Source organism: Ischnura elegans, chromosome 10 (genome assembly GCF_921293095.1).
Source record: "Ischnura elegans chromosome 10, ioIscEleg1.1, whole genome shotgun sequence".
Taxonomy (NCBI): domain Eukaryota; kingdom Metazoa; phylum Arthropoda; class Insecta; order Odonata; family Coenagrionidae; genus Ischnura; species Ischnura elegans.
The window spans coordinates 67,042,727-67,059,202 of NC_060255.1; the positions used below are offsets into that span (position 1 = coordinate 67,042,727).

General features: G+C 36.5%; 1 protein-coding gene across 7 annotated transcripts in view; it reads left to right on the forward strand.

Annotated features, from left to right (window-relative positions):
• Positions 1-16,476, forward strand: part of LOC124167265 (phospholipid transfer protein C2CD2L) — a 92,534-nt gene that overhangs the window by 50,683 nt on the left and 25,375 nt on the right. For 4 of the 7 annotated variants that reach the window (XM_046545153.1, XM_046545151.1, XM_046545152.1 and 1 more), the window contains exons 6-10: positions 2,993-3,101; positions 4,577-4,772; positions 7,445-7,580; positions 10,235-10,359; positions 15,984-16,007. In XM_046545153.1, coding sequence (XP_046401109.1) covers positions 2,993-3,101; positions 4,577-4,772; positions 7,445-7,580; positions 10,235-10,359; positions 15,984-16,007 — 590 coding nt within the window. The remainder of the gene's footprint in view (positions 1-2,992; positions 3,102-4,576; positions 4,773-7,444; positions 7,581-10,234; positions 10,360-15,983; positions 16,008-16,476) is intronic. The other 3 variants (XM_046545157.1, XM_046545158.1, XM_046545156.1) reach the window with 2 other exon arrangements.

The window sequence follows — 16,476 nt, forward strand, 5'->3', positions numbered from 1 at the left end:
GTAATTTCAAAATTTTCTTCATTAAGCACTATAGGTTAACTATTATTGAACATGCAGGAAAAAATTTACAACATTTGGGCGTAATGGTAAATAGTTATCAATATAACATTAGAGATAGTATCAGAAAAACTGCCTTGAAAAAAAGACCGATATTTTTCAACACACTGGCCGCGATGGATGGGCAAAACTGACTTGGCTGACTGAACTGGCAATCTTTGCGCCCCATAATACAATATATCTTTAACAAGAGGTACAGAAAGAAAATCCGTGGCATATTGGTGTATAACAAGTCGTATTCATTAAATTAGAAAGTCGCGTCAGGTGTTCCAAAAATGGAACACTAGGCATAAATGGGTTAATGGAAGAATATTCCATAATTAAAAATATTCCACGTATTTTTCTGTATGAGTAAATGAGAAAGAACTTGTCACCAACCTGTGATAAGTAGGCAGCAACTTTTATGATTTCTGGGCTGAGAGTGGCTGAATGAGGAAGAATTTCTTTTTAAACATAACTATCTTTTCCTTCCATCTGTCAATTTCTTTTGATGAATTCTGATTTTGGTTCAGAGAGAATGACCCCATTGCACAAGAGATATCTTTTTACTTGATGTTTGATGGTAGTGATGCAATGAGATAGAAATTGAACCATATTAGAGGATACTCTCGTTAATACAAACAACGTTATTACGAAGTCCTCGTTATTATGAAGCAAATTGTTGGTCCCGATGAAAAGACCTATCCAATGTATAGTAAAAGAAACGTTGTTACGAAATTACGAACCTCTGTCCCGGTCCCGGCAGTTACAAAATGAACTTTATTACGAAGTTCCGCGCATAAGCAACGGCATTAAGGTGGATATTCACAATGCTAAGTTTTAATAATTGTGCCACGTTTAAGTTCTTCTCGTGTACTGTCCCCATGAGCGTCAATTATGGTTCTTTATTCAATTTACACGCAACATCATATAATAAGCTTCATTCCTTTGGAGTCATGGTGACTCACTCATTACCGTTCGTAAATTGGATGTACAGTTAGTCCTTTCCTACGCAAATTCAATTTATGAATTTTCAGAGATACGAGCATTCAAAATTTTCTAATTTCGAGTTTGGCACCTTTCGATTTGGCCAATGCTGCACGGTGTGGCGTAGAGGAACTCTCACTGTGGGCACAATCTGAACAAAGTATCATTGAATCCAGCGTGAGATTTAGGAACTGTTCAGAGTTTCGACCGTTCTTCGTTACTGTGGGGAGCTATTTTTTCAGATGCGTCACGGGGAGCTATTTTTCCGGATACATCGCATGCCCAGCTAGATCATTTCATCACAATCGTGAGTTAGCGCATACGTGTAATGCATTGTTACATTCTGCAGGATAACCGTACTCCTCGATTCCTTGTATACAGTCTGGCTAGCGAGAGTTGTCCGATGATGGCACAATAGGAGGGGTGGATAACCCTGTGCCAGCATGGTTTACAGCCAATCGCTGTCCCCCAAACGCACCTCACACCCTTGCCTAGTCATGCAACGTTGTCACATGCATATGGAGCACTGAAATAAGCCTGATCCACCAAAACAAGCCCTTTCTTCGAATCACCAAAACAAGTGTTTCTTCCTCGTGGTCCTTCACGCTCGTCGTCCCTTCTGGCTCCTTTCCTTTGTACCTTCCTGAACCCTTTGTAGGCGTTTCCCTATCTTACTTGGCAACCTTTCCCCCTACCCCGACCTAGATCATTCTGCCTGTTATCGGACAACACTCGGTGGCCAGAATGTAGGTTAATATACTTAGGAACAAGGTCTTGGAATGCGTCTAGTTCGTATATTGGACTTGCTGTATTCGGGGAGATATCAACTCTCGATTGCATCATGCCGCATTCTTCTGTTGAGAAACTGAAACGAATTTTTCTGTTTATATATAATTCCACGTAATTTAATTGCGTTTGTTATGTACTGTTTTTTTTTTCTTGACAATTCCTAAAAGAAACGTTCATATGAACTTTGCTTTTACGAACCTCAGGTTTTTCGGTCCTGCAAACTTCGTAATTACGAGAGTACTGTATGTACAACATTGTAAGTGGTTAAACACTCACAAGATTTGTGATGAGATTACTTCAGAATGGTTTTAGGGCCATAACGTCCACATGTAAGATTCTGTCTGGTAGAGTCTCCCACTATGACAGCTATAGCATGATTTGTGTGCTGGTTTTAGGATATAAGTTCATAAATGTGATCATTCACTCAGAACCAAAGTTCCAATTCATCAAAAGAATTCAGAGGATGGAAGGGAAATATAATTTACAATGAAAAGTAATATCTCCTCTAATCAACAGTTTCTAGTGTCACTAGATAAAATTACTTCATATTAAATAAAATAACTTTGTAAATTTCTCATACATATTTAATTTCACACCACCAGTTTCATCATGGTGTGACATCATTTGGCCTAGTGTGTTTAAGAGTTGTGTTTCTTGTTCCTACACCAGGTTATGTCATACTGCAGTGAAACTGATCTTATGGAATTAAATATGTGGAATTTACAAAGTTATTTTGTTTAATGGAAAATCTCCTTATCCAGCCACTTTCACAGAAGTTTAAAATGAGAAAATTCAAAAGTTGCTGCTCATTTTTCATGAGTTGATGATGTCCTAAGAGTTCTGGCTCATTTTCTTGCCCAGGAAAACCTTTAAATTCATTGAGTTAAATAAACACTCCTAGGGTGTAAACAACTACAGATTAGACAAGGCACAAGACCAAGGAGTTGCAGAAAAGTGGTTTCTATCTCGGTATGAGCTTGTCGAGTCATCAACTTTTCTGGGAAAGGGTTAAAACTATCAATTTGTTGTTGCAAACAGCTTGTCGAGTAGGCGATAGAGTGTAAAACAGAAGAATAAAAGTCTGTTTATTTTTCAATCTCTGTCACAATCGACACTAAGCACAAATGGGTGAATGAATCCATTCCCTGTGTCATAATGCTTCCTCTTTTACATGTTTCAGATGTGCATGAGCCATATTGTGTCATAGAATTGGATGACCCTCCGCAAAAGAATCAAACTGTGCCCAAGAAGGGTACAAACTGCCCTGTGTGGGATGAACACTTCCTTTAGTAAGTACATTGAGTGAGATGGTGTCAAAATTGTTTAACCCTTTCACTGCTGTGAATGTACCGGGTACGTTCGCATGGCAGGCTGCTGTGAACGTACTTTTTCTTCCTCCGTTCCATGCATTTTTGCCAAAGCACTTCGAAGGGTCCCTAATCCGGGACCCTTACCGCTCTGACTGCATTTTGAAAGTCTATCAATCAAGGCCATCATCAAAAAATGATTGTTTGCATCGCACTCCTGCCAATCAGGCAATCAAGTATGTCTTTGAACCGTGTTTCTGTGATGAGAAATAAAAATTTTGTTTACCCATCAGCGCCCAAAGTTTTTTTTAAATCACACATATTTCACTTTTATTAAATATGATACATATGTGCTCAACTCAGTGTATACAATTGAAACTGAGTGAATAATAGAGGAAAACTTCTACTAAGTATGTGCACAGAAATTATGCTGAAATTCACATATTAAATGCATCGCAGGAGTTTTGGCTCGGCACTGCACTGGGTGCCATATGGCACCTGGGGGCGTTGACGGGGTTGGTAGAATGGCCAATTGCCGGTGGTTCCTCAGCCATGTTGTTAGCAATATTATTAAAATTGTTATTTTTCATCACAGAAACACGGTTCAAAGACGTACTTGATTGCTTGATTGGCGGGAGTGCAATCCAAACAATCATTTTTTTGATTAACGGATTGATTGGTTGATTTTCAAATTGCAGTCAGAGCGGTCCCTTTTCGGGCCCGTCTCTTGGGCTCAGAGGGATACAATAATAGTCTGAATTTGATTGTGTTTCACTATGTCTTGGTGGTTAGGAACCTTGTACTAGCCATTTGGGTGACTCCACCGAAAAAAGGGTTTTATACCTGGAGAATATATACCCAGTCAGCTCAAGGGAAATGGGATTCTTTGTACCTTGGGCATCTAGCAGAGATGGAAAAGGTTATCAAGAATATATGATTGTACAGTAGTCAAATTTTCAAATAGTTGTGGAAGTAATTTTCAGTCTAGCCATTTTAGATATGTATTTGGTTTCCGAAAGTCTTAAATATTTTGCATTGATAGAACAACATTATGTATTATCTGGGATCATTTTCTATTTAATATGATCTATTTAAATTTGGACGTAAAACACTACCTGCAATAAATCTGCAGAGGAGACCATCAGTAAAGAGATACATACCTATCCGTTGAAGTACCATTTTTTGATTTAGGTACATTTGCTGTAGATTATATCTGCCAATAAGGAACAGAACAATGAATTTAAGTTTCAGCACTGCTAGCAAAATATATAGCATACTCATTGAAATGTATGGTTTTTCGATGTGTGCGAAATGGCAACAAAATATCAGTAGAGGCATCCTACTAGCCACCAAATCTCCCTGCCGAATGCTGCTCAGGATGCTGTCCTAGGATTTTTGGATAGCTGACTACTTATGCTGGCTTGGTTGTGACCCCTTCCCTTGTTGTCTTTTTGTAGTGACCTGAGTCCAAACTCTGCGGAGATCTTGTTTGAGATCTACGACAGGGGTGCCAAGATGACAGAAAGCAAATTCCTGGGCCTGGGCATAGTGGGCGTGGAAGAGCTGATGGTGAACCCATCTCAGCGGCAGGTCATTGCCCTCCAGTCGCGGCCGTACGAAGCAGATGACGTGACTGGCTCCCTCACAGTTGAGGTGCAGTTTCCCCCCTCATATTTATTGCAGGCTCTGAAATAACTGCCTTGCATCCCTGTCCATAGAATAAGTCCCTCTACTGCCACGCACAGAGCAGTGTCCCAGGTTTGAAGCTTGTTAATAGAGTGATAGCAATTGTATGTGTCAAAAGAATTGAATGTCAGAGTGGGTACACAATGCATTGATATTATGCACATGAACACATTCAATGCAGATCATGTCAATTGACGTAGAACTGTGCAACCTGATCTTCTGACCTTGTCAATCAATGTACCCTTTTCCTCAGCCACGTATTCTTTTTTCATTCTCATATGAGGCTCTTTCCCTTTTGACATTTTCGGATTTTGCCTTCACTTAGGTTCTAGCAACTGTGAGGTGTGTATCATGTTTGGAAAGCTTCTACATACATATTGAGCCTTTGTGGAGTCCAACTTGTCTTCATCTCTAGTTTCCAGTAAACAAAAATCGATCCAATTCTGATGTCTTTCCCCTAAATCGCTACTGCATTGAATGTAAAAGGTTAAAATGAACTAAGAAAGACATGTTACCATGAATACACAATATATACTGAACACCAAATAAAATATAATCAGTTACCAAACAATGAGCAATTGAGAAAGGCCCACACAGCAGAAATACGTCTCGGATACGTCTCTGAGGCGTCTCGAATATCGCGTGTTACGTCTCGGAGACATTCTGAGAGCTTCAGAGACATCTCTGAGACTTCTCTGAGATGTCACCATGTCCAAAAAAATGGTCTATGATATATCTCATGAGACGTCTCAGATAAGTCTCTGAGATGTCTCATAAGAGTTTGTACTATGGTATGCTTAAAAATGTAGGCAAAAAATAATTAAATGCAAATTATACAGTTGTGACCTACTTATCTCGATCATTTTTAGCGACGAATTTTGTGATGGATGACCTTTTGAAAATAAGAAACCCATATTAAATGTCGTGATTTTAATAATCAAAACTGCGCAATTGCACCGAAAAATAATATGGAAGGCATTGATGGCGTTTAAATAAGTTTTTTTTTTAATTACCTGAACGGCTCACGATTACATCTCTGAGACATTTGCGATATTCGAGACATTCGAGATCATAGTGAGATGTCTCTGAGAGGTTCGTTGCTATGTGGGGGGGTGGCTAGAGACTCACTTCTGTGGGTCTGGGTGAGAATCAGCAGAAATTTTTCAGAAATCCTTATTTGAGTGCTTTGTGGTGGGAACTTAAAGTACAGCAAGAAAGTGAAATTATATGTAGAGGAAAAATCCAAGGAAAATGAGAAGTCTCATCATTTCCTTACATGCATTTGTCTCCCATATGAAGTCAAAAATTAGTATTGCACCTAGAGATTGCAATTGTATTTTTTACTTGAGGAAGCCAAAATGTGTACCAATTTTCATCAAAATCTTATAAGTATAGGTTCAAGTCCAGTCCAAATCAGCCTGGAATGTGGCTCAAGTGTTACATTACCCACGATGAAAATATTATGCCTCGCAAACCATGTATCATTTACATGAATTTATATTCACAAAATGTAGTGTTCATGCTTTAATGTGCGTGGGCATCTTTGATGTCAAGTTACTGTCAGCTTAAGGAAAATGCTTTTGTACAGATTGTAGTTAGTATCAGTAACAGAATGTATCTGGGTACTGTCTCCTTGAGCACCTAAGCAATATAACCTATATGTAAGGGCCTTGGTTTCAGTGCTGGAAAATAACTTGTATGGACTCATTGAAACTTTTGCTGGTGTTCATCATTATTGATAGAAATGTTTAGAGTATGTCTCTGTGTCACTGTTTGGGTGGCTTCAATGTATCTGGACTGATTCTGGTTGCTTTTTCAAGGAAATCTGGTAAGTTTAAGATATCTACCACATTTTATGCCAAACCTGAAGGAAGAATGACATTGGAAAAACAGGTAGATTGGTAAAAACATGCCTAAAGAAACATGAAAAAGCAATTACACTATTGCAATTGACAATGTCTGTTATGGCTGACACGCATGGCCATACAATGTTTCTACAGAAACCAAAAATTGTTACTGTAGTAAAGGATATACATAAACAGAGACTCCTCAAAGAAGTATGAAAGGAAGACGAGAACAATTTTAACAAGGACTTCAGCCTGGACATAAGCCTCGTGTGGCTGCCACTAATCCTGAGAAACAACATCCAACTCACCAACTGACCCCTTATCCTACCTCCCTCTAATCCATCTTCTACAACCTAATGCAGGTAGCTTATAAATACAAAGAAAAAAACGCCATAAATTACTAGATTCTCTTGAATAAGCAACCTAGCATTGGTTGGGATGCGTTGTGGCCACCCAAGCAGTGACGTAGAGAAATATGTCAAAAAAATTTTACTAAAATTTTTATGGACGATATTAATTGGTATCCATCTCAGAAATGATGTTCCTGTATGTTTTCTTTCTGCATATTCAGTACTAGTATGGTATTTTTATGGGTATTTACTGTTTTTGAATAGCTTAAACCGTGAATGTAATCCATCAGCATATGCCAAACCAAACCTTTTCATGCATTCAGCTCCTATGCTTCTGTAACATTCAGATCTTGTTATCTGCATACCTGTTATTTTTTGTGCCGCATTTTTTGAGCGACCTATTTCTGCATTTAGTCTCATTGATATGCTCTTTTCTCTTCAGTTCCTCTTCATTGAAGGTGCTGAGATTCCTGCAACAGGCAACTACCCAAGTTACAAGCACAAGGAAACCTCAAAGACACTCTCACCATCGGGGAAGGTGATAACAACCACGAAAACAGTCTTCTCCAAAGCTGGAGGTAAGTTAGGAGGGAACATCAATGATCTATCTGAACTTCTATGTTACTTCCATTACTTGTTTTTAGACCTTTGATTCAGTATGTAAACTTGTTCTTCTATCCATTTTTAACTACCTACATTACTCAGAACATGGTTATAGTTTTTATGCAAGATAGATATTCTCTATTTTTTTGCACTGTCCTCAACTTCTCTTGGATGATATGATTTGTATAATTTTTTGTGGTTAAAGTAGGAAATAAATTTCAGGATGAAGGATAGTTAAAAATCAATATTTATACCTTTAGCTCACAAAATAATCTCAAGATTAATTTTTAACTTTTTGGAATTCGTGTTTTAACTTTGCTTTTACTTGAGGAAATACCACTCCAGTGGAAATGAAGCTACCCACTTTGTCAACATTCTCTGAGGCATTTCTTCTAGATACCTGTATTGATAATTGACCTGTTGCATCTAAAAATGTTGATCTTTTTAGTTCTGTGGTGGTGGACAGGGATCATATTTTTTTTCAGCCCAGTCCAGATGAATTATTGATGTTGCAATAAAAAACTCAGATTAATTTTTCACGAGATTGCTAATGAAAAACTGGATACAATTTTTGGGAGGGTCATTTCAAGAGGGTATACATTTCAGGCTGGTTTAATTGGAGGGCCATGCTTACTGCTTACTGGTCAATGTCATGCATTATTCTTCAGCAGAAATATTGCAGCAAACTGCTGAACATGAGATATTGAAATTGAGTTGTTTTTTTTAGCCACATTGATGTCTTTTCCAGAGTTCACTTCTCAATTCCATATTATAATCAAACTATTTTTCGTTCTGAAATATATTCTTCCAAGATTAATGTTTTGAACTAACAAAGCTTGAATGAAAAGCACACAAAAAAATGACTTCCAAATGCGTGTTCAAAGTTTCATGTCAATTTTCCTATTAATTCAAAGTTGACCATACCCCACGCTAACTTTCTTGTTAACTTAGCCAGGTTCCATGGGTATTTTTTTTGTGTACTTTGACATTTACATATGGGTTTTGGGATCTCATGGTAGGTCCCTATGGTTAATTTATTGCAAATTTTTTTACAAACCGGCCATTAGGTCAATGGAAGGATGCCAGGTGAAACTATTTATTTATCTTGTTAATTAATATTAATTTCATTGCTTTTCATTTGGTAGGTTTTAATTTGTCAGATTAGCTCTATTTGTTATGGAGACCAGTTAGCAAACACACATCCTGTATTTTCCGTGTTTAGGCTCCTCAACTGTCTGAGTTCATGCTTGGAGGCAACTAGATTGAGGACCCTAGTTGTTCGCCAAACATTTGCATTTCTAGGCTAGCGTTCAGATCTTTGCCTTTACAACTCCTTTGGAAGGAAGCAGGCAATGGGCAATAGGGCCTGGAAAGAGGTTTTCCCTGGAGTGAATGCCATTCGGCCTTTGGACTGCTTGGTGGTCATGCCGCTAGCCACCTCAGCTGGCATTCAGTCTCAGAGCCAGTCAGAGTATTTCAGAAATATTTGTGAAAGATATTAGGGAATATTTGGGTTATCCACTCTTTCTGTCTCTCGCACACTCTTACAGAGGCAGCCTCAGAGAGCTCATTTTCACAGCAGGCCTGTAGCTAGTTAATGTTTGACCAATATATGTGAGAAACCAATTGATACGATAAGGCTACACTGGACAAGTATCTACTCTTTGAACATGCTAAACTTTTTTCTGATTAAAGGAAAAAATTTGAAAAAATGCTTCTTGATTTGCAAAAACTGGTAGTGTGGGTAAAAATTTTCTTGAAACAAAGCAGCTCAGTAAATAAAGCATTTGCATTCATACAGTACAACCTCTGTAATCTGCCTTGCAATAATCCAGCATGTATTTAGTGTTCCAGAGGCTGGTGACCTCCCATTGGCTTTATTACTCACTTCAGTTTTGAATGATAGATTTATCAATTTTCAAATGTAGGAAGATGTTTTTTCCATTAAAGTGTATGCAGTTGTGCGTCTGTTCTATTTTTATATATATAATCTGTATGAAGTTTTTATAACGGTCATCCACCAAAAATTAGCTGACACAGCATTAACCCGAAAAACAATTATTAACCTATATGAAGTTTAGGTTATGTGACCCACTGCACAGGGAAAAGAAAACTAATTTATTGAAGGAAATATATTAATTACCTATATTTTAAAAAGTATTTGGCAAATGGTATTATTTTCATGCACCCTTCCTGTAATATGGTGCTTACAATCAACCTGCCAATTAATGGTTTAGAGAAACAAAGATTAAGTGATAAGAATATGAGGGAATCACCAAAAAAATAAGTTAATTTATTATCAATGGTCTTCAAAAGCTTAAGTCATGGTTGCTCTATGCATCAGATTTCTGAGATTGTACTGTATATGCAAAACCACTTATATTTTATTTTATTATTTTGGTTTATTGGAGTATCATTGAAAAACCAGTTCTATCCATTGGTCTGGAGCATTTCCATCTCAAATAATTATTTTCTAAACTGAGGTTTGCGACTGCATGAAGCACCCAGCCTTAGATAAAGAAAGTAGAAAGGAGCTTTTTGGGTCTTTCGGCTGTGGCCTTTCTTTCCTTCTTGATTAGCGTCTTTTGTTTGTGGTAAAAATGATAAAATGGCGACTTTGTTGTCTCAGAGAGCCTGACGAATGGAGGTGATGTGTTGACAGACTCTGCCCTCAGGGACCTTGAGGCGAGGACTCGCATTCCGGGAGCCGTGCAGCCGAGCAAGAGCACGCTCATCATCCACAGCGTGCAGAGGGTGAGCGAACATTGTCTCCACAAAAAAAAACTATGCTCTCTGCTCCTTATTCTTTATAGCATGGTTCTTTGTGTCATTAATATGCCCTACCATTTGCAAAAATTCTGTAGTGGCAAAGCTTAAGTGTCAGTGGTGTAACTAGAACTTGCAGTGGGGAGAGGGGGAATGGATCAGATTGAATAACACAGCACACCAGGTAATGATACATGAAATTTTGCTTTATTTTGGGTGTATTAATCAAAGAAACCTGTTAGAACTTGTTAATTATGCAAGTAAACTACTAATTTGAATAAATTAATGAGGCTAAATCGATTTCAGTGAAACATTTATTTTGGAGTATGTGGGGAAAAAAGTATCCCAACAAATTTCGAGGCATCATTAGAGAGAAAATGTTTTCTTTCTAAGGGCATGTTATTCTCAAGACTGAATTTGGTTGATAAATATTAAAACATAAGCATCAGCTTCCTTTTTATCATCATAATCTTTTGGAGTCAGAATACTGGCGGCTTGCCTGTAGCAAGGGCAATATGTGCTCGTAACAGGAATTGTTGGTGCATTAGATAATGCTTCTTTGACACCTTTGAAAATTTTATTTAACTCTCACAATGGAAAATCCCCATATTTTTCCTTTTTCATCTCTTATTGCTTCTGACCTTGTCCCTCATTTTGCACTCAGGCAAGGTTTAACAATTCTCTTAGAGGCAGCCTTTGGACTAGGAACTCTATGGCATTAATCTAAGTTTTAAAATACATTAAATTAGTGTTGCCTATGTGCCACTATTTTAATGAGGAGCATGAATTTTTTATAGGTGCAATGAAATACAACATTAAAAAGTTTTTTCTAATGTTTTGAAATCACACCAAGTACCTACTCTGAAAGTAATTATAATAATAATAATAAGTTTTATTGATCGCAGGACGTGATCACACACATAGGTCAAGGTAGGAAACATATGCAGTCGTAAAATACACATTACATTACATTTAGATAGTTATATTAATTCACAGAGTAGAAGGCATTCAATGGTATAAACTTTTTTAATTTTCCCCAAAAAACCTGGGGAGACTCTAGTGGGTACCTTTAATATCTAGGTGAATTTATTTAGTAACAGTAACAGTATTTATAACGGAAAATAAATTCTCAAATTTCTCATCGAAAGGGATATCAGGTTTGTGATCAAAACCCCAATCCTCCTCCATATTCATGGAAATAGACCACTTGGCCCATTCAAAATAGACACTCTATTATTTGTATTCTGGAATATATATCTACTTTTATTGCCTGGTTAAAGGTTGAGAGTGGAGGTTTAAGGGCTGAATTGTTTGAGCAGACCAGGTAACTTCAATAACAAGGATTTACCCAAGTAACATTTTTGGTTGGCCCTCTGTTGGCAGATGGTGGGACACAGCGGTTGGCCCATGGTATGATTTGGCCACCTCGCCAACCGTATCCCAACCAACGATTCCCCAACGATGGGCCAACAGAGCATTACAGTCAGGCCTTCGTATTCCCAACCCAAGGCCAACAAATCTCCAACGATATACCGTTGGCCCTTTTACATTCTGCCATCCGTTTCCCAACAAAAGCTATATTTTACTGGCATTTCTCATTTTTATAGAATGAAAGTTAAATTAATTTACCTTCTCACTTGATACGATACCGGTAGATAGAATCTTTACCTTTAACTCCCTATAAATCAAAATGAAATTAAAGACATAAACAATCAATGCTATTGGACAAAGTAAGGTTACAGTGGTTAAACGTGGAAAACAAAAGATCAATATCATTTCAGAAGGTCCCCAACTTTTATTTTCACAAATTAGGACAAAATTAGGAAAATTTCAACAGCACCTTTCTATATTACAATATGGCACACACAAAAACTGTCCATCTTCTTTGTAGGGCAACAAAACACACTTAGATAAAATCTGGGTGGACTGTAATTTGCATCCAGGTACTAATTTTTTTACTACAATTATACCAATGGTACCACTTCTAAGAGGTATGTAATTCAAAGAAATCCTCCTTGTCACACTGCAAGATGTACACCCCTGAGTTATTTGATTAAATTGCCTTCACAATTCCTATTCTCTGGTCTTCGGTAACGAAATTTTTAAGTTTAGTCCATTTTACTTAATTGGATCAGTTATAAATTAATTAATCCTAACACAATGCTATATTACTCATAGCATAGTGTTAGGATTAATCAAATATCCCCCAGAAAGCCGTAAAACTCGCCATTTTGAACCATTATTCTTGAAACTTTCCTGGAGGACGACCCCGCAACTCCTGCTTTCCCTGGCGGGTATGCAATACTCCCACACTCCTAAGTATTACTTGCGCCTAAAACCCCCCTCTTGGAAAATTCTTATAAGAAAATTTCTTATCAGAAATTGGACATATTTCATATAAGAAATTTTCTTATAAGAAATTTGTCCAATAATGTTCTAATACGAAAATTTCTTATAAAATTTTTCTATAAGAAAATTTCTTACAACTATCAGTTACAAAATGTTATTAATAAGAAATTTTCTGATGGAAATATTTATTATAAATATCATATCAACATGCTTAAAACACTTGCGCAAACTTCTATAAAAAGCTACATAAGATTTACATCCCTACTGAGAGTACAAAGTTAGCATTATACCTAATTCAATCCAAATGTAGACGCCTATATCTGGTATACAGCAAACCTAATGATTTCCCATGAACCAAATGTAAATGTCTATCATTGGTGTACATCAAAAAGGACACTCAAGCTCTGCAAAGTTCACCTGACTGGCCAGACAAGGCGATATACCATAGAGGTCTTTCAGGGCATGGGTTCTGTATAGAGTTAACGTCCTAACATGCTAAAAGAAACTAAAATCAATGAAACCAATGATAGCCTAGAATGATGGACTGATAATTGAATACGACTTTGGCAATCACTACGCAATGAAAGATACAGGAATCGCAATATGGAATATGATTTAACCTGGAAAATTAAAGAAGCAAATGAAATAAAATTCAAGTTCGACTGGGGATAGGTACTTCAAGAAATTACATGGGAAGGAAAAGTAAAATTTGATAAATCAAATGCATATGAGCGATGTTCATTTAAGATACCAGAGAGATGAGACCTCTACATGCAGATTTGGATAGATAATGAAAGAAATAAACAAAGCAAAATGGAATTTGATGCCATTTTGGAGAAAAGGATATGTAGAATATGGCTAACAATAAGTGCAAGATTTAGGGATATTAATAGGAATCACAGAAACACTGATTGAGTATAATAGTTGATGTATTTTCCATAAAATAATAACTGTGCAGATGTTATTTAGGTTTACTCATATAAATTCAATCTCATTCTCTTCAGAGAGGTCTAAATCACTCACTTTGTCCATTGAAACACTGTTTTCATTAAAACTTCCACTGATACTAGATATGCCACAATCTGAAAAAAAATATACATATCGATCTATCTAAATTCATGATGAAAAGTTTAAAATTCCACGAAACTATCTGTTTAAGGTAACATGATTTTAGGAATGCCAGTTTTGTAAGACTTACCAAATGAGGTCAATGACTTATTTTTGTTAGAAGCACTCGACTTATTTTATTTAACTGCTATCACAAAGACATAGTGAATCATTAACATATAAAAGCAATCCCTAACAACCAAACAAGTTTTAGTTGTTAGGTTGCTAGGGAACTATGTGAACCGTGTATCCTGCAACGTATGCAATCGTACTATAATGGTATGATGTCCCAACGGTGGCCCAATGATAATCCATTTCGTAGGGCCATCGTTGGGGATTTCCGTTGGGCCAACAGCATAAACCGTTTCGTTGGGCCGACGAACAATATCTGCGTTGGGCCAACAGCGGAATTTGGTAGGCATATCCACCCACAGTGAGCCAACCGTGACTACGGTTCCCCAACCGAGGCCCAACGGTCAATGTTACTTGGGTAAATAGAAGAAATGGATTGACCGATTATGTGGGTTACTCATCAGATGGAATTGAGTTAGTTGAACAGGTGCATATGTGTATCTTGTTAATTACCTTTATTTTTGTTGCTCTACACTTGTTCCCATCAAGTCTGTGTATTATTATAATGGGCTAATGTGCTGGAAAATCCACTCACATTCCTTTAAGCTTTGCCACTTTTAATTTGTATGCTTTTTTGAAGTCTAAGAGATTGTTTAGTGTGTGCTCATTATGTAATGCTTTCCTCTCCAATTCCTGTTTTCCAATTTTCCTTATTGAACTTAAATGAAATTCAAATAACATTCAAATACAAGATGGGCCTAAACTTTGTGGAGATGGTGGAATAGAGTCTCTTATATCGCACCATGACAGTATTGAGGCCACAAATGGGAAAGTTTTGATATGCCTTTTGAAAATTTGATTTTTCGATGGCTTTTTCAGAAAAAAATAGATTTCTCTGTCTGGAATCAATGTTTATTGTTAACTATTCTTTCATATTGTCGATTGTGATGGAGTTTGTAAAGCTGAAAGAAAAATCAAGTTTTTTCTTTCAGCTTTATATCTTTTCAATACATTTTTCTCCGGCAGATTTTTTTGTTTTTCAATATGAAAATGTAGTTAGCTATTTATTTCAAATGATCTGCAAATACCTACCCTTGATTTTCTTTGCCTTCCTCTCGACAATTTCTAGAATTCACTCTCTGTACTGGTCTCAATTGTAATATTTGAATGGAATCAAAAGAAAAAGTGTACATATTACGAATGCACTGAGGTATGGCCCAATTTTTTTAAATTTAATTTTATCACAAATTAAATATTAAACTTTAAATTATCACAATTGTCTAAAAAGTCATCTACACTCACAAGTTATTTAAGTGGTAAATAATCTGATCTCCAATTTTCATATGAAAATTTAACTTGGTTTTCTATTATCATGATGTAAGCCGCTAAATATGTGAGTACTCACCTTTGATAGTTTTCTGATTTCCATTCTGTAGTTCTTTTAGAATTGTGTTTTAGTGTGCTGTTGATTTAAGAAATTCAGATTGATTTTTGATGAGTTTGAAGACCATGTAGTTGTACCCAAAGTTACCTATAGTTATCGTAAATTTGGTGCCTCCCAAATGCAAAGTGTTTTGTGAATTCCCTAGGTATAGTGGTTAAACTTTTAAAGGGTGACTACTTTGGCTTTATAATCCTATGTAGCTATCCTCGCATCAGCACTTTCTTATACATATATGAAAGCCTCCTTTGGTAAAGTAATTCTGTCCCTAATGTCTTTACTGCTGTGTCCGTATTCCGCTAACGTACTGCCCAAATAGTTGAACTGCTCAATTTGCTTCGATTTGTGCCCACCTATTTTTGCATTGAGCCTCACAAGCCTTGCTCCCTATATTTTTCAGAGCTCTATAAATTTTCAAAATGCAGAAAATATTAACGTAAAAATTATGAAGCCTAAATCCAGCTTGCTCTGTGCCCTTGGGTTTTCTTTTTGTTCCCTGGTGTTCATTCATTTAGGTTAATAGCTATCTGCATCTACTCTAGACATCAGAGATATGGTTTTTTGTGTGACATATCTCTGTTTTTTTTAAAGTTTGAAGGTGTGATCTAATGCTTGTGTTTTTTCCTGGGCTCTCTGGAAATAGCAACCACAACCTCATGTTGTTAAGGTAAGCACAAAAATTCATTTTTCATAATTATTTAAATAAATATTTTGTACCATCATATTTGCTGAATTGAAAACTTTGCAGTTGCAATATCTAATTATTATTTTACAATTAGGTAGCACATTTTGTGTGCTATTATGGAAAAGAACCTTGTAGACTCTGCAGATAGAACCAATATTTGCTGGTATAAATTGAATTTACCAAATTTTATTCACCTTATTTTATATTGGGCATTAAATATTAATTTGACTTGAAACTGAATGGCAAAATTATTTTATCATCACTTAAGAGGATGCATTTTAAGCTTCAATATAAAAAATTCAAATTGATGCATATAACACAAGCAGCATCATGTGCCTTTTTTACCTAAAAGATATCAATTATGTATCACCAATATCACTTTCACTTCTTCCCTTAGGAGATAAAAAATGTTTATAATCTAAATGTCATTTTGGCTATTAAAATTAGATAA